The 20,009-nt window shown below is 57.4% G+C and overlaps 1 protein-coding gene across 1 annotated transcript; it reads right to left on the bottom strand.

The window, feature by feature from the left end:
- Nucleotides 1–6: 6 nt before the first annotated feature.
- PICK1 (protein interacting with PRKCA 1) lies at nt 7–19,453 on the bottom strand. The gene is made up of 13 exons (XM_043967402.1): nt 19,037–19,453; nt 17,384–17,472; nt 13,030–13,141; nt 11,770–11,898; nt 10,514–10,580; nt 9,574–9,663; nt 6,906–6,959; nt 5,494–5,556; nt 5,031–5,164; nt 4,037–4,129; nt 3,449–3,499; nt 2,625–2,769; nt 7–2,197 (listed from the first exon to the last, which is right to left on the bottom strand). The coding sequence occupies exons 1-13, from the start codon at nt 19,451–19,453 to the stop codon at nt 1,941–1,943; spliced, it is 1,701 nt and encodes a 566-aa protein (XP_043823337.1). The 3' UTR covers nt 7–1,940.
- Between the last annotated feature and the right edge of the window lie 556 nt (nt 19,454–20,009).

Below are 20,009 nucleotides of genomic sequence, written 5' to 3'. Positions count from 1 at the left end.
GAGATGATGGAAGATGGGAACAGTCCAGGCTGAGGGTTACACACTGCTGGTGGAGCTGTGGATCAGCACCATTTTGGAAAATCATTTCTGAATTATGTGAGAATTATGCAAGTAACTAGAATGTGCACACCCTTTGACCCCGAGATTCCATTCCTAGGTTTATGCCCTAAGGAGGTCATTAGGGGGAAAGTCCCCCCGTACACACCCAGATATTTATAGCAGCACTTTTTGTGACAGCTAAGAATTGGAAACAAAGTAAATGTCCTTCAACTAGGCAATGGCAAGACAAATGGTGTTAAATAAATACAATAGAACATAACTGCATCATAAGAAATGTGGGTGATGAATACCGAGAAGCCTAGGAAGATCTAAATTAACTGACATAGAAGGGAAGTTAGCAGAGCCAAGAGAACAATCTACGCTGTGAATACAATAATGTAAATGGAAAGAATCACCAAAAAAAAATCAAAAGTGAACACTGCAAAGTTATAAATAAGAGCGGAAAAGACCCTGGTGTGGTGTGGAGGTGGGGGACCCGCAGGTAGGGCAGATTTTTCAGACTAATTACTCTTTTGCCTCTTCTTTTTCTCTAAAAAGTTCTGTTTGCCAGAAAGAACGGCTCTCTGGGAGCGAAGGGATGCTAGGGAAACTATGTAATATAACAAGACACATTGACAAAATTTTTTTTAAATTTAAAAACAGAAGTAACAGGCATGCTTGGTCCTGAGAGTGGAGAAAATGTGCCCCCCTCCTTCCCCAAAGATGAGTGAGGAGCACTGTGGATGGGGAGGACTGCATCTGCTGTCAAACAGTCAGAGTGCTGGCTTTACTAAACTCCATGGGTAGGGGAGATGCACAAGGGAGGTATGATATACAAAAAATAAAAGGCATTGATAATTTTTTTTAAGAGGCATGGCCTGGCCCCTGGGGGTGAGGGAGGCGGGAGTGGGAATGCTGCCGTTCTGGGTGTTGTCAGCAGGTGGGGCCCTGACAAAAACTCCAATCTGGAAGGAGACAGCAGGTGTGGCCAGGGAGGAGACAGGGCTGGGGAGAGTGGCCCTGTGGGCGGACTAGTCTAGAGCTGGAGATGTGGGAGAGTAGTGTGGAAGGAAGCAGGGCAGGGACCAGGTCAGTTAAGGGTGCACCTGAGGCCTCGAGTTTCCCCGCTTCCCTCACTTAACCCAGAAGGGGCAGTCACTGAAAAGGCATAATCCAGCTTTCTCTTTATTAAAGTACAGGATTCCCAAGCCTGCTCCCCTCCCCGCACCCCTCCCCTAGCCCCAGCCCAAGGCACCAGAGCCCCAGAGCACAAGCAGAGGGGCAGGGAGAGCTTCATAAATAAGGGACACCCCTGAGTGTGAGGTCTGGTCATCCCCATACCACAGTAGAACCTTGGGGGAAGGGGGGCTGGCCCACTTTAGAGGAGATCCAGTTTCAAAGAGTAGTGGGGGAAAACTAAGTGAGGCTGCCTCCCCCACCCTCCCTGCTGGCTTTAGGGGCCAAGGAGCAAGCAGGGGGGGAAGCAGCCCTGGCCCCTGGCAGTTTGGGGGGTGGGGCAGGGCAGGGTCTAGCCTCCACCTCCTCCCCCAGTCCTGCCAAGATTAGAAACTGGGAGGGGGAGTGGCCAGATTAGGGAAGGGAGAAGGGGGACCCCTCCCTGAGTGAAGCTCAGGAGGCCCACCCTCAGCCTTGGGGAGGGTCTTGTTCTCTCCTTCCCTTCTCCCCCCAGCTGGGGAGGAGACATTGAATGGGTAATGACTAGGGGCCCAGGGGAAAGCCACAGCCAGGCTGAGGGTCCCTGAGGCTGGGCTCCCCAACTGGCCTGGGACAGAGGAGCAGAGACGAGATGTCAGCCCCCACACCAGCGGGTCTTTATCAGTCACCTTGGGCAGTAGGTCCCTGTCTCCCCTCCCGGCCTCCCCACCTGGGGGTGTGGGAGGTCACTCAGGCATGTCTATGAGCTTCTCGCCGTTCTCCTCCTGGGAGCTTCGGGGCCCCTGGGGCTCCCCTGCGGCTGCCGCCCCCTCCTCCTCCTCCTCCTCTGTGTAGAGGTCCTTCTGGCCATAGGCCAGGGTGGTCCGGGCCAGGTCCACCTCGATGGGGAAGACGTCCGCATCCCGCAATGCGGCGTAGCAGTCGTCATAGTACTTGGACATGGTGGAGACGAAGCGCTGCAGCTGGAACACAATGTCCTGGACTGGGGGGTGGGGGGCAGGGGGCGGTCAGCTTCCTGGTCTCAGCCCCGCCTCTCCTGCCCTCCACGCCCAACAGTCCTGGGATGGAGGCAGAGGCTCCCATCGGTCACTCCCAACCCAATGGGCGAGGGGCTGGCCGAGGGATCCATTTCACGGATGAAGAAACTGAGGCCCAAGGAAGGCCAGTGACCTGCCCAGGGTGACCAGGGAGCAAACCACAGAAGCAGCGCTCACCCCCAGGGTACTCTGTTCACCTAACAATGCCCTGCCTTACAGGCTGGGCCCAAAGCTTTCTCAGAGACTGGGGCCAGAGTCTGTTACTTCCCCGCACTGTTCCTGGCTCTGACATCTGGTGACCTCTGGGTGGGGGGACACGGACTGCTCCCCCAGAGGAGGCAGAAGGGGCCTCCCTCCCCCCACCCCATTCACCGTGTTTCTGGTCCAACAACTCAATCTTCTCCAGCACATCCTTCCTCATTTTGGCGAAACGTGCCCGGGCCTCCTGGCGGCACCGCAGAATGAGGCGGTACTCATAGTTCCCGGTGCTCACGCGGTACAGGGGCTCCCCAAGGGCCTGCAGGGGTGGGGATGGGGGGATGGAGGTGAGGGAAGACAAGTCAGGGAGCCTAGAACCACCACCCATCCCACAAAGCAGAAGGCCTGGGCACCCACACAGCCTCAGAGGAAGGGCATGTGGAGGCCCTGGACCGGGCCAGGGTGGAGAGCAGTGGAGTGGGACGGGGTGGGGGCGCCAATAGCGAGTGCAGGTCAGAGAGGGGACCGCTGGGTCTGGTCTGGCGACTCTTCCCACTGATCCGGTGCTGACAAAGGCCATCAGGGTGCCAGCATCCCCTCGCTCTGTGGGGCACTCATCCCTGTTCCAAAGCCCTTCCCATCTGAGGTCTTGGGCTCAGGGACCCTCCTGTCCTGGGCAGCAAGGCCGTGTGTGATTGAGCTAAGAGTCTCACACCCACCCTCAGCAATCTGTGGGCAGGCCAGGCCAAGCCTCATCTGAGAGAAGGACAGTGAGGCCCAGGGGAAGGAGCAGCTCTACCTACAGTGCCAGAGGGAGATGGAGCCCAAGGAGGGGAAGGGACATGTCAAAGGTCACCGAGGAAGGCCCAGATTCCAGAGCCAGCAGCCCCGGATGCCCTGCTAGGCAGGACTGGGCAGCAGAGCCCGGAGCCTCAGGAGGCATGGAGGGGCCTGGGGAGTGGACACCCAGGGCAGCTGCTTCCCCACCGGGCACTCACGATGCAGCTGTATTCCTCATCGTCCATCTCCTTCACCTTCAGGCAATACGACTGCGGGGAAAGAGGAAGCCCGGGACGGGGGTAAGAGGTGTGCCTCTGCCTGCCCTGCCCAGTCACTGGCCCCAAGCTCTGCCTCCTTCTCTCTGCTCCATCCAGGAGGCCCCAGGCACGGCTCCGCACAACTCCAGCACACACCAGGTGCTCCATAAATGTCTGATCTGCAAAGCATCATGGGCAGCCCAAAGCAAAACCAGCTATGCGGAGCCTGAGTGGGGTCTGCCCTGACCTTCATCTCTAGAAGGGGAAGCCGCACAAGGCGGACATCTGGAGGCTGCCTTTCCTGTGCCCTCCCGGACCTCGGCTTGCCATCACCCACAGCCTGGGCTCTGGCCCCTCCGTGGGGCAGCGTCGCCCGTGAGCTAGGCCCAGTTAAGGTGCCAGCCGCAGCCAAGTGTCCTCAGACTACTTTTGCTCTGGGGCGTCTGTGTACTGGCGCAGGGGCCACCGCACGACCCTCGTCAGGAGTCCGGTCACCAGCACAGCCGTGGCCCCTCAGGGTCCCCTTTCACGCAGGCCTCAGTCACTTACCAGGTACTCAAACTTCACATCTAGGTATTTCTTGATGGTGAGGCGGGTGTCAGGGATGGCTTTGTTGAGGTACGTGTTCAGGTCTGTCAGCATCTGCGGGGGGTCAGGGCCTCGTGTGAGCAGCACTAAGGGCAGGGGGCCCCAGGCCTGTGGTCACGCCCCATGATTTCATTCACTCCCAGGCTTCCAGAGCTGGCCAACTCCAAGGGCAGCCCCTCTCCACTCTGGGGCCAGACTTGCACAGTGAGCAGCACAAAGAAGGTGCCCACGAGTGCTTGCCCATAGCAACTTTGCCTTCAGTTACCAAGAAGGTTATTTTTTTACTGGACCCGGGAGTCTCTTGGTGTGGGGAGCTCCTGGTGGAGACATTCCCTCCGCCTACACAGGTCAGCAGTGCCTGCTCTCCACTAGTCTAAAGAGGTCCCCAGAACCCCAACAGATCACTCCCAGGAGGCATTGGAAGCAGGATTCCTACCCAGAACTTCCAGACTTGCTGATCATTGAGGGATGTCTCCCACTTTTCAGAGCATTGTCCTCATGGAAACGCTACAGAAGGGCTGGGGGGGCCAGGGTGATCAGCTCCCTCAGACAGAAATGGGAGTTGAGGCGCAGAGAGGAAACGCAACTATCCATCAGCCAATGGGTGAGCACTTAGGAAGCACTTCTGGGGTTCTGGGCATTGGGCTAGCCAGGGTCTCATGAGCAGGAAGTGGTAATGTCAGGGCTGCACCCAAGGACAAAGACTGGCAGCTCCCCCAGGGTGAGGGGGACCCCAAGTCTTCTGCTTCTCCCTTTGCCTCAGCCCAGTACTTGGCACAACAGGCACCCACCAGACTCCATGCCTCCCCTGTCTTGGGTCATCAGGATCCACCGGGGATCCCTGCCCCACCCCCCCAAGACAAACAGACATTTACTCATTCTCCCCCAACCCCAAGACACACATACATTCATATTCACTCACTCACTCAGCGACCCAAAGCCAGGCCAAACCTACGGGTTTGATGGTTTTCAGAAGCCGGATCCCAAACTTCTCGATGTTGCGGTGGGCTTCGGCAAACTTCACAAAGGCCTCGCTGGCTGCTGGCTGGGGTTCACGGACTCCAATCACCGAAAAGACGTCTCCAAAGGCTGCGTGACAAGGACGCCATGGAAGGAGCCCCCTCCTGGCGCCCCTGGATGGGGGAGGGGAGCATGGTGGGGCGGGATAAAAGCAGGCCCCTCACCCCCCAGGCCAGGCCAGCTAAGGTCAATGTGGGGACCAAGAAACCAGCAGTGAGCGCCCAGCATGTGTGGGGACGGAGGCAACAGTGATGTGGCACTTCATAAATACTTGTTGATGACTGACTGCCCGTGCTGGCGTGACTGGGGCCTGAGCTGCACCAAGGTTGTGAAAGCTAGGACTCCCCGTCCCCCAGACTGCGGGAGGCGTGCCCTCCCAGGTGTCCATCCACCCTTACCTCGGTGCGTCTGAGACAAGTCGAAGAAGGCTCGAAGGAGGCTCTTGGTGTGCTCGGTCATGCCTAGGGAAGGACAGGGACCACCACACCTCACCCCCTGCCCTCACACAGATCAGCCAGAACCCCACAGCAGTCCCAGACAGGCACAATTTGATCCGGGCCAGGGCAGCCGCCAGAGTCCCTTCTATCGAAGCAGGAGCGGCAGGAGGAGACCAACAGGACACTCGTGGGGGTGGGTGATGGGCCACTTTGGCTTCACAAGCCCAGGGCTGAAGGCCTTTACCCTCCCAGTCATTTGGTGCTTTTGAGAAGGCGCCGGGCCTCTCAGAGTGGACGGCAGCGCAGAGTCACCTCTGGGAGCTCCATTCACCCCAGGGGCCATCACGGCCAATCCCCTCGTTTTACAGAGGAGGAAACTGAGGCCCAGCGAAGGGAGCTGGTCAGAGCGCAAGGCAGCATCTGCACTGAGCCTTCCTAACTCCGAAGCCCACACCCTCATCTACCTGGCGCTCAGAGCCTCTATGCCCCCTCCCTTCCTCCCTCCCCACGGCCCTGTGGGAAGGAGGAATCGCTCCCCCACAACATCTTCATCCTCCAGGGATTCAGGCCAGATCTCTGCACACACGGCAACTAGGCTCCCCACCCGGTTTCTTCATGAGTTCCAGTGCACACAGGCCCCATGAGAACACCTCTGCCCTTTAGTAACGGATCTCCGAGGATCCCTGCCTCGGCGTGTAAGGACGTGCTTTTTCACACGTGCGTGCATGGCTCTCTCCTTTCCCACTTACATTTTAGCAGTAATTGTCCTAAGACTCTCACTCTAGAGGCAGCGAGAGATGCAAACTGCGGCCCAGGGAGGAGCCTGATGAGCAGATGCAGACAGGCCCCAGGCCTCCTCATGAGAGCCAATCGTGCCCAGAGGCTGGACCGTGCCCAAGGACTCGCCGCCTCCAGGAAGTCCTCGTGGACACGGCTCAGTCTGTTGTGCAGCTTTACATTTCATCTGCACTTTTCTCCAAGGGAAATCTGTCATGTAAATCTTATTACCCCATTTTACAGAAGAGAAACCTGAGCCTCTGACAAGGGAAGTACCTTTTCCAAGGTCACCAGCCATGAGTGCCAGAGGCTGAAGTAACTTTTTTTTGTGGGGCGTGGGGGGGGGGGAGGTGCGGCAATCAGAGTGAAGTGACTTGCCCTGGGTCACACAGCTAAGTAAGCGTCTGAGGTAGGATTTGAACTCAGACCCTCCTGACTCCGGGGCTCTATCCACTGCAGTACCACCTAGCCGCCCCTGGCCACATTCACCTTTGCCTTGTAGCCCTACATTATCCATCACTCTTCCCTCTCCCTCAGCCCCTCAGCACCCATGGGACAGCGGGCTGAGCAGAGGGTCAGCTGGCTGGGGCACTCACCTTTGTACAACTCGGCCGTCCGCTCCAGCTCTTCCAGCCTCTTCACCAGACCATCTGAAGGGAGAGAGGGCCCAGCAGAGCCATTAGCTAAAGCCCAGAAACACGGGCAGAGGAGGGCAGGTGCCCCCGGTGGGGCCAGCTGACCACACCCAGGGCCCGGCTTGGAAAAATGGGGCTAAGGATGGCTACGCTCGGCAGCAGGGGGCAAGCGTCTGCCCTAGACACGAGTCTCCTCCTCCCCCGCTCAGCCTGGTATGTCCCAGCAGACCAGAAGCTCGAGTGGAGCAGGGCTGGGCTGGGCTCCCAGGCTCTGAGCCTCCATCTCTAACCCACTGCGGGACCCCGGTGTCATCTCAAACCTGACACACAGAACCCACAGTCTCTCCCCCAGATCCCTCCGCTAGGCCCCCCGCGTTCTCTCGTCGGGACGCCGTTCGCCCACTCGGCCGGACAAGCTCACAATCGGCGAGCTGATTACGACTCTTCCCACCTCTCCGTCACCCTTACGTCAGAGCAGCTGTCAAGTCTTCCTCCCACTGCCGGGGTCCCCAGGCCAGCCTGGTCTCCCTGTGAGTGGCCCCTCTCCCCCCAGCCCTCCTCAGGGCAGCTGTCAAACAAATGCGCCTAAAGCAAGCAGAGGCCAGGCCCCGTCCCGCCCCTGCTCCAGAGCCCCCCATGGCTCCCTCCTGCCTCTAGGACGAGCCACAAACAGCTCCAGTCACTATTCTCCCTTCATGAAAGCTCTGCTCCGGCTGGAAAGGCCGGCCCGCCATTCTCTGCCTCTCCTGGACCCTTGCCCTCCTCACGTCCGCATCTTGGACCCTAGGCTGTGCTCAAGGGCCTCCTCCTGTGGGAGGTCTCTCCTTGTTCCTGAGATGTCTGTCTCCCCCTCTGCCCCCACCCCTGGCCACTCCAAATGCATCCTCATTCATTCTGTACATATAAGCTCACAGGGGGTGGGGCTGATTTGCTTTTGTCCCCTGGTACACAGTAAGTGCTTAATAGGTGCCTGCTGGGAGATGGGTAGTGTGGTAGTGGGAGACAAGATGGGACCTGGAGTCACAGGACCTGGCTTAAAGTTGACTCCGCACTCCCTGCATGACCTGTGCCTTAGTTTCCTCCTCTGTAAAACGGGTTGGTCTCAATGCCCATGATTCTGTGGTCTCCCCCAGAGCCCAGAGCAGTGCTCTGCACACAGTCAGTGCCTACTGAATGTCTGGATGCAGCAGTGCTCTCAGCCTCTGGGCTCCTGGGTTTTCTTTCCATCCAGCAGAGGCAAAGGTCTGGCCTGCACTGTTAACAGTGGGAAGGGGGAGGGCATTGGGTCGTGGGGACATCGCTAAGGGAGAGGGGCAGCGGCTGACGCTCCCCTGGCCTCGGTCTCTCCAGCAGGACCAAAGGCGGGATGCAAGCATGGGGCGAGTGCCAGCACCTGGCCAGGTTGGCGGCAAAGGGGCCGTGAAGGCACCCAAGGCCGCTTTTAGCTCCGCTGGGTCACGGGGCATCATGACAGGCTCATTTTAGAAACTCTATTTTGGGGGGCAGGCAGCGGGGGAAGAACTGGCAAGTTTAAAAAAAACAACAAAAGTCAGCCCACAACAACCAGTTCTAATTTCGCCCTGACTCAACGGTAACTACGGCAACAAGGATCGAGAGCCACGAGAGGCAAAAATAGCAGCTGCACATTTAGACAGCACTGGGAACAGGCTCCCGCCGCCAGCCCGGCCCTGGCCAGCTGAGCCTCTCATGGCCGCAGGTATTTATATCAGAGCCCACCCAGCGACGGACGGACGTGGGCCGCGCTATGTATAACTCAGGCTGGGGACAGTGGGCGGGGGGCTGCGCTGGCTGGCAGCCTACACTTGAGATTTTATATAGACAGACATATATGAGACAGAGAGAGAAGAGAAAAGAGGGGAGGGGAGGGGAGGGGAGGGGAGGGGAGAGGAGAGAAAAGAAACACAGAGAGACAGAGACAGAGAGACATAAAGAGATAGAGTCAGAAATTCACAGAGAGACAAAGAAAGGTAGAGACAGAGAGAGTGAGGGTGAGTGATGCTGTCCCCCTACCTCCCTTGGGGGAGAAGAGCTGAAGACAGGCATGGACCCCGCTGGGGTTCCAGGCATCGAGAGCTCAAAGTGAAGGGCCTGGAGTCTTAGGGGAGGCCCAGAATCGACCCCAGGACACAGAGACTCTACGTGTGTATGTGCACATGCATGTCTTGAGCCCCTTCTTGTCCGGTCTAGTGCCTCCCCTCCAGAGGTGAACCCAACGGGTCCCAAGATGCTGGGGGAGTCAGAGGACACAAAGTCTTCTTGAGGGGAACAGGACCAAGTCACTGGTGTTGGCAAAGTGATTCGTGCACATTATCTCCACTGAAACTTTCACAACCTTGGGAAGTCAAGCACTAGAAATGGTAACACTCCCATTTTACTGATGGTAATATTGAGGCTCAGAGGGTAAGTGAGAAGGAGACTGAGAAGCACAGGAGTCATGCCCAGCCCACAGTCACACAGGTACTGAGTGGCCCAGGAAGGCCAAGAATCCCAGCCCAGGCCCAGACTCCAAAGCAGGGAGGGTCAGAGGTGGAATCTGAACCCAGGTCTCTGTGGCTCCAGGCCCATTCATGGGCCTCTACAACACACAGATTGGTGGGTAAGAGCTCACCATTGCACAGGATGGCCCGGCTCAGGCCCAGCGCATCCGCGGTCCCCGAGCTCATGTTCTCCACCAGCCGGTGTTTCACCTTCTTCAAAACTAGAGATGGGAAGGAGGTGGTTAGCACTTAGCAGCCCTCCCCCTCTTCCACACCCCATCCAGTCTTCTTCTCACAGAAGAGGACGCAGGCCCAGGTGGGGAGTGACTTGTCCAAGGTCACACAGTCAACAGGAGGCAGAGCCCTGCAGGACTCCAGGCCAGGCCCCGCTACCCCTGCTGATCCTCATGACCTGCTCTGCAGCAGGGGAGATGGGGCAGGGTGAGGGACAGGGACCAGGCTCTGAAGTCACCAACCAGCCAGACTAGGCCCTTGGACCTGGGTTCGAGTCCCAGCCCTGCCCTAATTTATAGGGACAGTCTTGGGCAAGAGCCTTGTCCTTCGAGGTTTGCATCCTCTCCTCTGTCAAACCAAGGTGGTGAAGGTGCCTCTGTCAGGTTTGCCGCACAACCACAAGGGCGAGGGGCAGGACGAGGCCCCCCCACCCGAGTCCTGGCAGCTCTGCCCGAGGAGGGCACCAGGACCATCCCAAGGTCTCCTGCCTGGGGAGGGACTGCCACCAGGCTGGCCTCAAGGGCCTGGTCCTTCAGGATGGGATGGAAGTCAATGGCCTGGAGAATGACTGAGTGGGGAGAGAGTAAAGTGGAGACCACACTGGGGCATGTCAGGTTCAGGGACTGGAACTTCTGGAAGAAGCGGGGACGGGGAGAAGGAAGGGGGAGGGCCTCTGCCGAGGGGAGCACAGAGGCAGGAGGTGTCACCTCCAAGAATGAGAGAGAGGCCAGGGGCCTCTCAGAGCCCGAGCGTACCCGGGGGAGGGGACCCCCAAGAACAGTGGGGTGATCTGCTATGGACGGAAGCCCGCAGTCCGCTGCTATGGCCCTTGCTCACCAATGTCCAAGGACTTGCCCTGCTTGGGGTCGGCTTGGAGTTTGTTGTAGTGAATCGTCACTTCTCCCTGGGAAGAGAAAGATGGAGGGATGGGTTACAGGGCCCAGGAAAACGCCAGGCCACACCAGGCCACACCGGGCCACTGATGGAGCAGCCCCAAGACCAGCCTTCCCACCTGAGCCCTGAGCCTTACTAGGCCCCAGCACTGCCCCACACCAGGGTCGGGGCCGCCCGCCTTCCGCTTTCCCCCAGCCACACCTTGTGCGTGTACGGCCGTCTGCACGCTGTCTCCCTGTCAGAATGGGGGCTCCTGAAGGGCAGGGACTAGGTGTCCTGCCTCTCTGTCTCCCCAGCACTGTGCTCGCTGAATCCCCTGAGTCCTGGGGCAGGTCCTTCTGCGCGACACCCCAAGATCCTTGCAGGGGTCCTTGTGTCCCCCCACCCTTCTCCTCTCTACTCCAGGCTACACAGGCTCAGTCCCTGGCGTCCTCGGTTTGGCTTCTCTAGAAGTCAGAAAATGCCACCCTTGTCTTCCCTCTCTTAGGGTGGGGCCGGCGTGAGAGAAGGTGGGCCCACTTAGGAAGACAGGGGTGGGGGGGGCCGGGTAAGACTGTTCCAGGCACAGGGGGAGGGAGTGAAGAGGGACTGGCAGTAAGAACCCTCGGTGAACCCAAAAGGGAAGAGGTGTTTGCTTAGGGGGTGGTAGGGAAGGGGGTCAGAAAAAACAAACCACTGCCCGCCACCCTTGGTCAAGAAGCAATGGGCTACCCCGACCACTCAGTCAAGCCACAAACACTGATGAACCACCTGCTACATACCTGGCCCAAAGAAGGCCGTAATAAGTGCCGACTGAGACAAAAAACGAAAGGCCCTGCCCTCAAGAAGCTTACAATCTAGCCAGGGAGAGAATGTGATGGGGCAGCAAGGGGGCCGGTGCCTCGGCTGGACAGACAGAGAGAGGGATTCAGGCTCCCCCGCTCCCCACCTAAGCAGGAGTGAGCGGCCGAGGACCAGGAGCGGATGCTCCTCTCTCTGTGTTCCTGACCTTCCCTACCCTGTGCCCAAAGGGAGGACTGATCAAAACTGTAGCCCCGCACTGCTCGTGGGTGGGCTGTGCCCACGATTCCTGGCTGGGCTCCCTTGTGGTGCCGCTGGATGAGGGCTGACTGTGTGCTCGGCTGTGCCACATGTCCCCTCAGGGCACCTCTCAGGGACACACTGCGGGCATAAGGCTCTGACCCCAGCGCTCTTCTTACCTTTACCACCTGGATCATCTTGGCCACCTCCACCTTGGTCTTGCCCTTGACCGATTTGCCATTGACACCGGTGATCTCATCGCCAGCCGCAACAGTGCCATCGATGGCCGCAGGGGTGTTATCAAATACCTAGGGAGGGGGAGGGGAAACCTGGTAAGGGGGAAGACGTCACTCTGTCACCCCACTGCAAGCAGTTTTGCACGGCCCCCCTTCAATCGCTCTTGGGTGGCTCAGGGCGGGGACAAAGAAGCTGGTGATCTCCTCGTACTGCTGGGGCTTGCAATGAGCTGACAGGATGTAAGACTCCCAAGGCTTTTTCACATGAAATCCCTGGTCCTGGAGCTGTAAGGTTGACTTTTTGGACCCCAGGTGTACAACTTTCCATTTGTCCCTACTATATTATGTTATGTTACATTATACCGTACTGTACTACACATGGCTCAATTCAGCCGACTACTACGGGGCTGTGGTGGCTTTGGGGATGCCTGTCGTGGTGCTCAGAATCCCAGAATGCCAGAGTGGAGCGGCCCCCAAGGAGCTGCTAGTCCAGCCCTGACCTGACAAGAATCCCCCCCACATTACCCATGGTCACCAGTCTCCCGCTGAAGACAACCAGTGGCACAGGCCCCATCCCCTTCCTTCTAGTTGCTCTGCTTTTGCCATCAATGACCCTCTATGCCCTCATCTGAACCGTGATTAACAATGCCACCCACCATGGTGCACCACAAGAGACCTTCCTCCAGGGGAGGCCATGGGGTTTTTTTTGTTGTTTTCTTTTGTTTTTCTTTTGCAGGGCAATGAGGGTTAAGTGACCTGCCCAGGGTCACACAGCTAGTAAGTGTCAAGTGTCTGAGGCTGGATTTGAACTCAGGTCCTCTTGAATCCAGGACTGGTGCTGTATCCACTGCGTGATCTAGCTGCCCCCTAGGGGACGCCATGTTGGTCAGGAGGCCAACATTGGGGAGAGGGCATGGGTGGCCCTGTGTAAATCTGTCTCTGCTCCTGGAACAACTCTGAGTATGCCCCCTATGACTGTGGGTCCCAAGGGTAACCTCCTAGGAGATGGGTCATCATTTCCTGGCTCAGGCCCTAAAAAATGCTTAGGGGGATTGGGAATCTTAGGCAGGACAAAGGTCCCGAGCAACAAAGAATCATTGCCAAGGTCGAATGAGCCTGCCCTTGTGGTTGCCCAAGGTCACTCACCTCCCATTCGGGGACCCCAAGAAGCCTCCCTCCCTCCCCACACCCAAGCCCCTGTACCTGGACAATGTAGAGACAGGGGCAGTACAAAGCCCCTCCCCCAATGCTGATCCCGATCAGATTCTGTGGGTCTTTCTGCAGTGTCACAGTCCCGGGAACTGTGGGGATGCCACTGAAGCACAGGAAGAGAGAAGGGGATGAGGTCAGGAAGCAGCCACAAGACAAGCGGCGGGGAAGAATCTGTCCAAGCCATGGGCCGAGGCTCTCCCTCCCACCTGACAGCAGAGGAAGGAGAGGTGGGGACGGGGAGGCCCAGCCAAGTGTAGACCCCTCCCTGCTCGGGACACCCCCTCTTCTAACCCAAAGCCTAGACCGCCTCTTCCATGAAGTCTGCTCTGACTCACAGGCCTCCCTGACGATGTCCCCACCGGGTGGTTCACGTGACAAAGGGCTTGCATCCCTCCCAGGTGGTGGGGCCGACCCAGGTCAGGCAGAGGTTTAGTTAGACCCATTTTAGAGATGACAAGACCCAGGTATGGAGAGGGAGCGTGGCCCCCGAGTGCCTGAGGTGTGCCCAAGAGCTTGGTGCTCTGCCCTTCCTCCCGTGCTCACGCTTGGTGCCATCTTCTGCTTCGGGCTATTGTCTTCACTTCCACAAAACCGGGGGCTTCTCAAAACTCCCTCTGGAGCCAGAGAGGCCATCCACCCGGGGCCCCCCATCCCCCAAGTGGCTAACTGGGGCAGAGCCAGTCTCCTGCCTCAAAACACCACCACGGAGGGGCAGCTAGATGGCGCAGTGGATAGAGCACCACCCCTGGATTCAGGAGGACCTGAGCTCAAATCTGGCCTCAGACACTTGACACTTACTAGCTGTGTGACCCTGGGCAAGTCACTTAACCCCAACTGCCTCACCGAACCAAACCAAACAAAACAAAACCCACCCCCATGGCTCACATGCTCCCAGACCCAAGCAGGGGCAGCTCAGCATCATGGAATGGGCTCTGGGCCTCAAGTTGCCCCTCTGCCATTTCCCCTGTGCTCTTGGGCCACTTCCTGATTTCAGAACCTCGGGGTCCTCCTCTGAGGTGGAGGTGCGAGCCCTTGGACTACCCACCTCACTAGACTGCTGGGAGCAAAAGCCTTTGTAAATCTTAAAATCCTATAGCAATGTGAGATGTCCCTACGATTCATCTTTGTACTCTGCCCCTCCAAGTCCAGAGGAAGTGCCGAGTAAATGCTTGATGAGGGCTGGCCAGCTATTGATCGATCAATCACCAAGCATTTGTGAAGTGTCTGCCCCTGTGCCAGGCCCTGTGCCAGGCCCTGGGGATATAAGCACCAGGAATGAAATGGGCCCCGACCTCACAAAGCCTGCTGGCTCACAGGGGAGATAACAAGGACCTCCATCACTGCACCCAGAATCAATGGGAGCAGCACAGACGTCAACAGACATAAAGCAGGGTACCAGCAGCTGGCGGGGGCTGGGGGGAGGTTCCTGTGGAAGGTACTTCTTGGGGGGAGGGAGGGGGAGGGGAGGGAAGGGGAGATGCAGGGTCAGGAGTGAGGACAGAAAGAGGCCAGTCTGGCCACCACTGACAGCCCTAAACTACCAGCACATGTTCTACAAAGTTGCCGACAGGTCAGAGCCGGCCCTGAGCTAAAAGAGACCTGGCAGCCACGTCCCTCTCCCAGGTCAATCACAAACACATTTTAGGTCCCTCAGACACGCTGTGCCCTACACTTGGTAATACTGAGGCTGCAAAGACAGCATTTGCCTCCCAGGAGCTCGGTCTGGTTCAGGGGGCTCAGACAAGATTCTGGAGGTTGCTCCTAAGTCTCATGAGGGATTGGAATGTCCTGAGAATCCAAGATGCTGATGGAGGAGGCGAGGCCCGTGGGGCTGTGAACGGATGGCTATTGGGATTGATATCCTCCCCAGGAGGGCTCCATCTGAATCTTGGTCTGGTGATGGTTAAAGTGCTATCCCACCTTAGAGATGAGGAAACAGGCTGACAGAGGTCAAGTGACTTGCCTGGAGTCACAAACATACCAAGTACAGGCCTGAAGAAGGATTCAAACTTGGGTCTTCTCAAATCCAAGTGCAGCTGCCCAGGTAAGGTTTCAAAACTCAATGGGTAGGGGACAACTAGGTGGCACAGTAGATAAAGCACAGGCCCTGGATTCAGGAGGACCTGAGATCAAATCCGGCCTCAGTCACTTGACACTTACTAGCTATGTGACCCTGGGCAAGTCACCTAACCCTCACTGCCCCGCAGCATAAAAAAAAAAAACCTACAAACCAAACCACCAAGCAAAAAAAAAAAACCTCAATGGGTAAAAATTCTGATTAGCCTATGGATGGGACTGGGGCCTCAGGCCTCACAAGTCCTGGCTTCTAGTCCTAGCTCCTAGGCACACACTGCCTGGGAGACATTGGGCAAGTCACTGAATTCCTCCGTAGAATGGGGAAAATGCTTCATGCTTTGCTCTCCTCAGAGGATTACTTGGGGGAATGTTAAAGTACAGTAACAATGTGAGTTATTACTAAGGATGAAAAGGCAACTATCAATCACCAAGGGCTTTGTAAGTGCCTACTGTGTGCTGGGCCTGGAGCCCTTGGGAAGCTTCCATTCGCTGGGGAACAGCCTGGGCAGAGCTCTGGAGTACGCCCTCTCAGGTCACCGCCTCTTCCCTCCCTCCCCTCAAACCAGGAAGGGAGCCCATCTCTTTACTGCACCCACTTGGGCTGGCCTGGAGAGCTGCATTTACTCAGCTGGAAGACAGCCCTGGGGCTTCCAGGGAGGCCTCCTGGGGGGAGATGAGCAGCCCTGCCTCTTCCTAGGGGCAAAAGCAGATTTAGAGCAAGTCAATGGGCCGAGACCACCCCAAAGGACCCATGAAGAAGGATGCTCTCCATGTCCAGAGGGAGAACCAATGAACGCCAAGTGCATCCTTTTATTTTTCTTCCTTTCTTTATTATTCCATGTGTGTGTGTGTGTGTGTGTGTGTGTGTATGCATGTATACATGTGTTTTCTTTTGCAACACGGCTGATTTGGATGTATGTTTTGCACGATTTCACAGATATAACAGATATGTTGTTTGCCTTCTCAAGGGGTAGGGGCAAGAGAATTTAGAATTCGAAAAAAATTTTTTTAAATGAATGTTAAAATTTTTTTTACAGACAAGTGGGGAATATTTAGTGAAATAAACAAAAATGTATATTTCAAAACTTTTGGAGTTAGCAAAGCCCCAGGAGACGATCTCCCCCCGGTTTACAGAGGAGGTGTCCCGGGAAGTAAGCTGCAGCGCCATGATTCAAAATCCAAATCCTGCCCGTCTGCTAGGCCAGGCTGGCGAGGGTGGGGCCAGGGAGTTGGTGGCGGGAGAGTTCAGTGCAAATCCTGCCTTATGTACTTAACAGACTGGGGGGGAGGGGGCACAGTGGGGTATCTTGGGCAGGCAGGATGTCTAACCTCTTCTCAGAGTCAGTTTCCTCATCTGTAATATGGGAGAAGGCACCATGGTGCATGGAGTGCTGGGCCTAGAGTCAGGAAAACTCAAGCTTTGTGAGCTCAAATCTGACCTCAGACACTCACTAGCTGCGTGACCCTGGGCAAGTCTCTTCACCCTGTTTGCCTCAGGTTCCACATCTGTAAAAAAAAGCTAGAGAAGGACGTGGCAAACCACGCCAGGATCTTTAAGAAGAAAACCCCAAATGGGCTCAGGAAGATTGGAATGTCAGTGAAATGAATGAACAACAATAACAACAAGGGACCCAAGACGATCACCTTGGTCACACGTGGTCACCTTAGAGTAAGATGAGATCTATTCCACACTGGTGGCCACAAGGAACACCAGGAGGACTATCCAGAGCCTCTCCAGGGTCCAGGATGTGGAGCGTCTCAGGATCTCAGAGCGGGAAGAGCCCTCAGTGGTGCTCTCACCTAGGCCGGTAAGACCCCAAAAGAGTCCGTGCTGGAAGCTCTCCCCCAGAGGCCCTGCAGCCTCTACCTGAAGACCTCCTAGGAGTGGGCCCCACCTCGCAGGCAGCCCGCCCCGCTTCGGACAAGTCTGATCGTCAGCCGGCTCTCCCTGACATCCAAGCCAAAGGGACTTCTCTCCATCTTTCCCCCACGGCTGCCGGTTCTGCCCTCTGGGGCCAAACAAAACCAATCCAATGCCTCCTTCCAATAACAGCCCTTCCAGCACAAAGCTGGCCTGGCTCTGGGTCTTCTGTCTCCAGGTGACATTTGGCTAGGGCCCTCCCCATGCTCCTCCCCTCTTCTAGATACTTCCATTTTATCAAGGTCCTCCTCAAACACCCAGACCTGAAAAGGATCCTCTCAGAGTAAGGGGCAGGACCTTCCCCCACCTCTTGAAGCCTAAGAAAAAGTCCTCTATGGGGGTACTCACAGCTTATCCTCCTCAATGTCATAATCCATGTCGGCAAACATGGTTCCGAAGTTTGGGACGGGCTGGCCGCGAAGGCCAATTGTCCAGTTCTGTAGGGAAAGGAGGATGAAGGTCTCAGAGAGATGGAGGGATGATGGCAGAAGGCCCCGAGGTTCCATCCCTTTTCTCTCCCCTGTACCTGCTCTAGGCCCCGGCTGGAGGGCAGTGGGGAAGGAGGACCACCCAGATCCTCCCAATGGCTGATGCCCTCTTCCCTTCCTGAGACCCTCTGCCCACAGCAGGATGCACCACGTGGCCTATTCCAGCCCCCTCCTCTCTGTACAACTTTACTGAAGATGATTTCGAGTGGAAATGCACTATAAAGACCTTCTGGTCCAAGCACTTTATTTTACCGATGAGTTCAGAAAAGTGAGACGACCTGTCCAGCTGACACATGCAGAAGTACAGCAGAGTGCTGAGAAGCAAAGCACTCCTGAAGCTCCTGCTACAGGCCAGACACCATGCCCTGCTCTCTACCTGACCTTATTCAAAAGCTGTATTTGCTCCCAAACTATTAAGCACCTTATGGAAATTTATAATAATAATGATATGAAAGTATTTTTTAATCATGCCCATTTTATAGAAGAAGAAACAAAGACTAAGACTTGACCAGGGTCATAAGGCCATCAGAGCGCTCCTACAAACCCTGGGGCAAGTCCTGCCCTCCCCATTTCCTGAGGCAATGAAGGAGAACCTGGTCCCTCCCACCCCTCCCGCCACTGTAAGAACATCCCAGGACCTCCCATGTCATGATCAGGAATGTGACAGGGCTTCTGCCCCGGCTCCTCTCCCTGAGGGGCTGGGGGAAGACCCTCCCCTTTCTAGGCCTGAAATTAGGGAACGGTTTCCAATGCAGAGAACATCAATTAAATGCACAGCACTTGGCTAGGCTTTGGGGGAAGGGGGGGGACAAGTAAATGGGAGAGGGGAAAGGGAATCAGCATTTATCTAGCGCCTACTATGTGGCCGGCACTGTGCTAAACACACCTGATACCCACAACCATTATATCCACTGAACTGTGGAAGAAGCCGAGGCAGAAGTCAAGACAGCCAGCGAGGCTGCAAGTAAACGTGGGTCAGGGCTTCATCCACTTCCCCATGCCCTCCTGCCCTCCCTCTACCCCCACCTAAAGTGCCACACCCACCCTCCCAACCTCAGGATGGGTGCCAGAGGGCAGAAGGGGGTGGATCCCAGAATTTCTGGGGGGACACCCCTCTAACCCCTCGCCACCCAAGGATGGGGAGATGGCTGAGGGGCGTTGCCTGCCCCCTTCTTTAGCCCCACCTAACCATCCCAGGTCCCCTCCCCTCTCAGTTCCCGCCCTCCCTTCCTAAGCCCCGCCTCTCTAAGGTCCCAGCCCTCTAAGTTTCTCCCCTGGGTTCTACAGCCCCCTCCTCCGCCCTCTCCCCATCAATCCCTTGGCCCCGCCCCATGCCAGCCCCGCCCCTCATTGTAAGCCCTCCCGGCCCTAGGCTCAGCCCCACCCACCTTACGTTCCAGCCCCTACCTGCCTATGCAGGGGAAGCCCCGCCCCTTTGCCCTCAAGTCCCGCCCCGCCTCCCGGCCCCGCCCCCATTCCCGTCAGCGCGCGGGGGCGGAGCCCCTTTTCTTACCACGTCGGAGATGATGAACTCGCACCTCTGCCTCCTTTCTCCAGACAGGAAGCTCACTGCCCCCGCTGCCCGCCCCCGGGGGCCTGTCCCCGGAAGCGGCGGCCGCCCCGGGGCCCGGGCCGGGTTCGGGCCGCGTTGGCACTTGGAGTCACCGGCCGCTCTACCTGCCTGAGGCCGCGACTGTCGCGTCACTTCCCGGGCGGGGCCGGAAGCCCCGTCCCCTTCATTTCGGCATTTTCTCCGCCTTCTGACCTGCTCATTTCCGGTTTCCTCTGGCGCTCCCCAAGCGCTTGAGGGAACGGAAGTGGGGGCGGGAATTCCACGTCGCCGTGGAGACCGGCTGAACGTGGGATGAAATGATTGGGTCAGAGAGGCTTGGCCCCGCCCCCCGCCTTTGCGCACAGTCTGCCAGGCCATCCTATGGGGGCCGCGAGGCTACCTTTGGCTCCGCTGTGGCCGTGGGCTCGTCCACCCCCGACCTCCCCTTTTCAGTGCCCCCCCGGCAGGGAGCGCAAGGTCACCAGGCGCACCCCCCATTGTGCAGCCGCGGGGCGGTGGCGGAGCCGGGCCGGGGACTTTGTCCGGCGGGGACGGGAGGGACCTGGAAAGACCCCCGAGCCTCGGGTTGGGGAGGGGGGAGGCGTAGGGAAAGACCCCGGCCCGAGAAGGGGGCGCAGAGAGAGACCTCTCCGACTGCTCTAAACTCGGGGTGAAGCTTCGTATCCAAGATCCGCGCGACAGAACTGGAACCCAGGTCTTGAGGCCCCTCAGGATGAGGGTGCCCCCGATTTAGCCCGGCGTTTCCTTCGGACAAGCCATGTTTCAGCTCTGGGCCTCAGTTTCCTCATCTCTAAAATGGGTCGAGTTCAAACCCGAAACCATCTCTGAGCCAAAACACCGTTATCGGAAGGTGTGGGGCAGACCACGCCCCCCCACCTGATGGAGCATCTCCTCTGTAACCCCCAGCTTCTGC

The sequence above is a fragment of the Dromiciops gliroides genome, chromosome 5 (genome assembly GCF_019393635.1).
Source record: "Dromiciops gliroides isolate mDroGli1 chromosome 5, mDroGli1.pri, whole genome shotgun sequence".
Classification (NCBI taxonomy): domain Eukaryota; kingdom Metazoa; phylum Chordata; class Mammalia; order Microbiotheria; family Microbiotheriidae; genus Dromiciops; species Dromiciops gliroides.
Note: the sequence above shows the minus strand (reverse complement) of the source record. Positions and strands in the feature narration are given on the sequence as shown.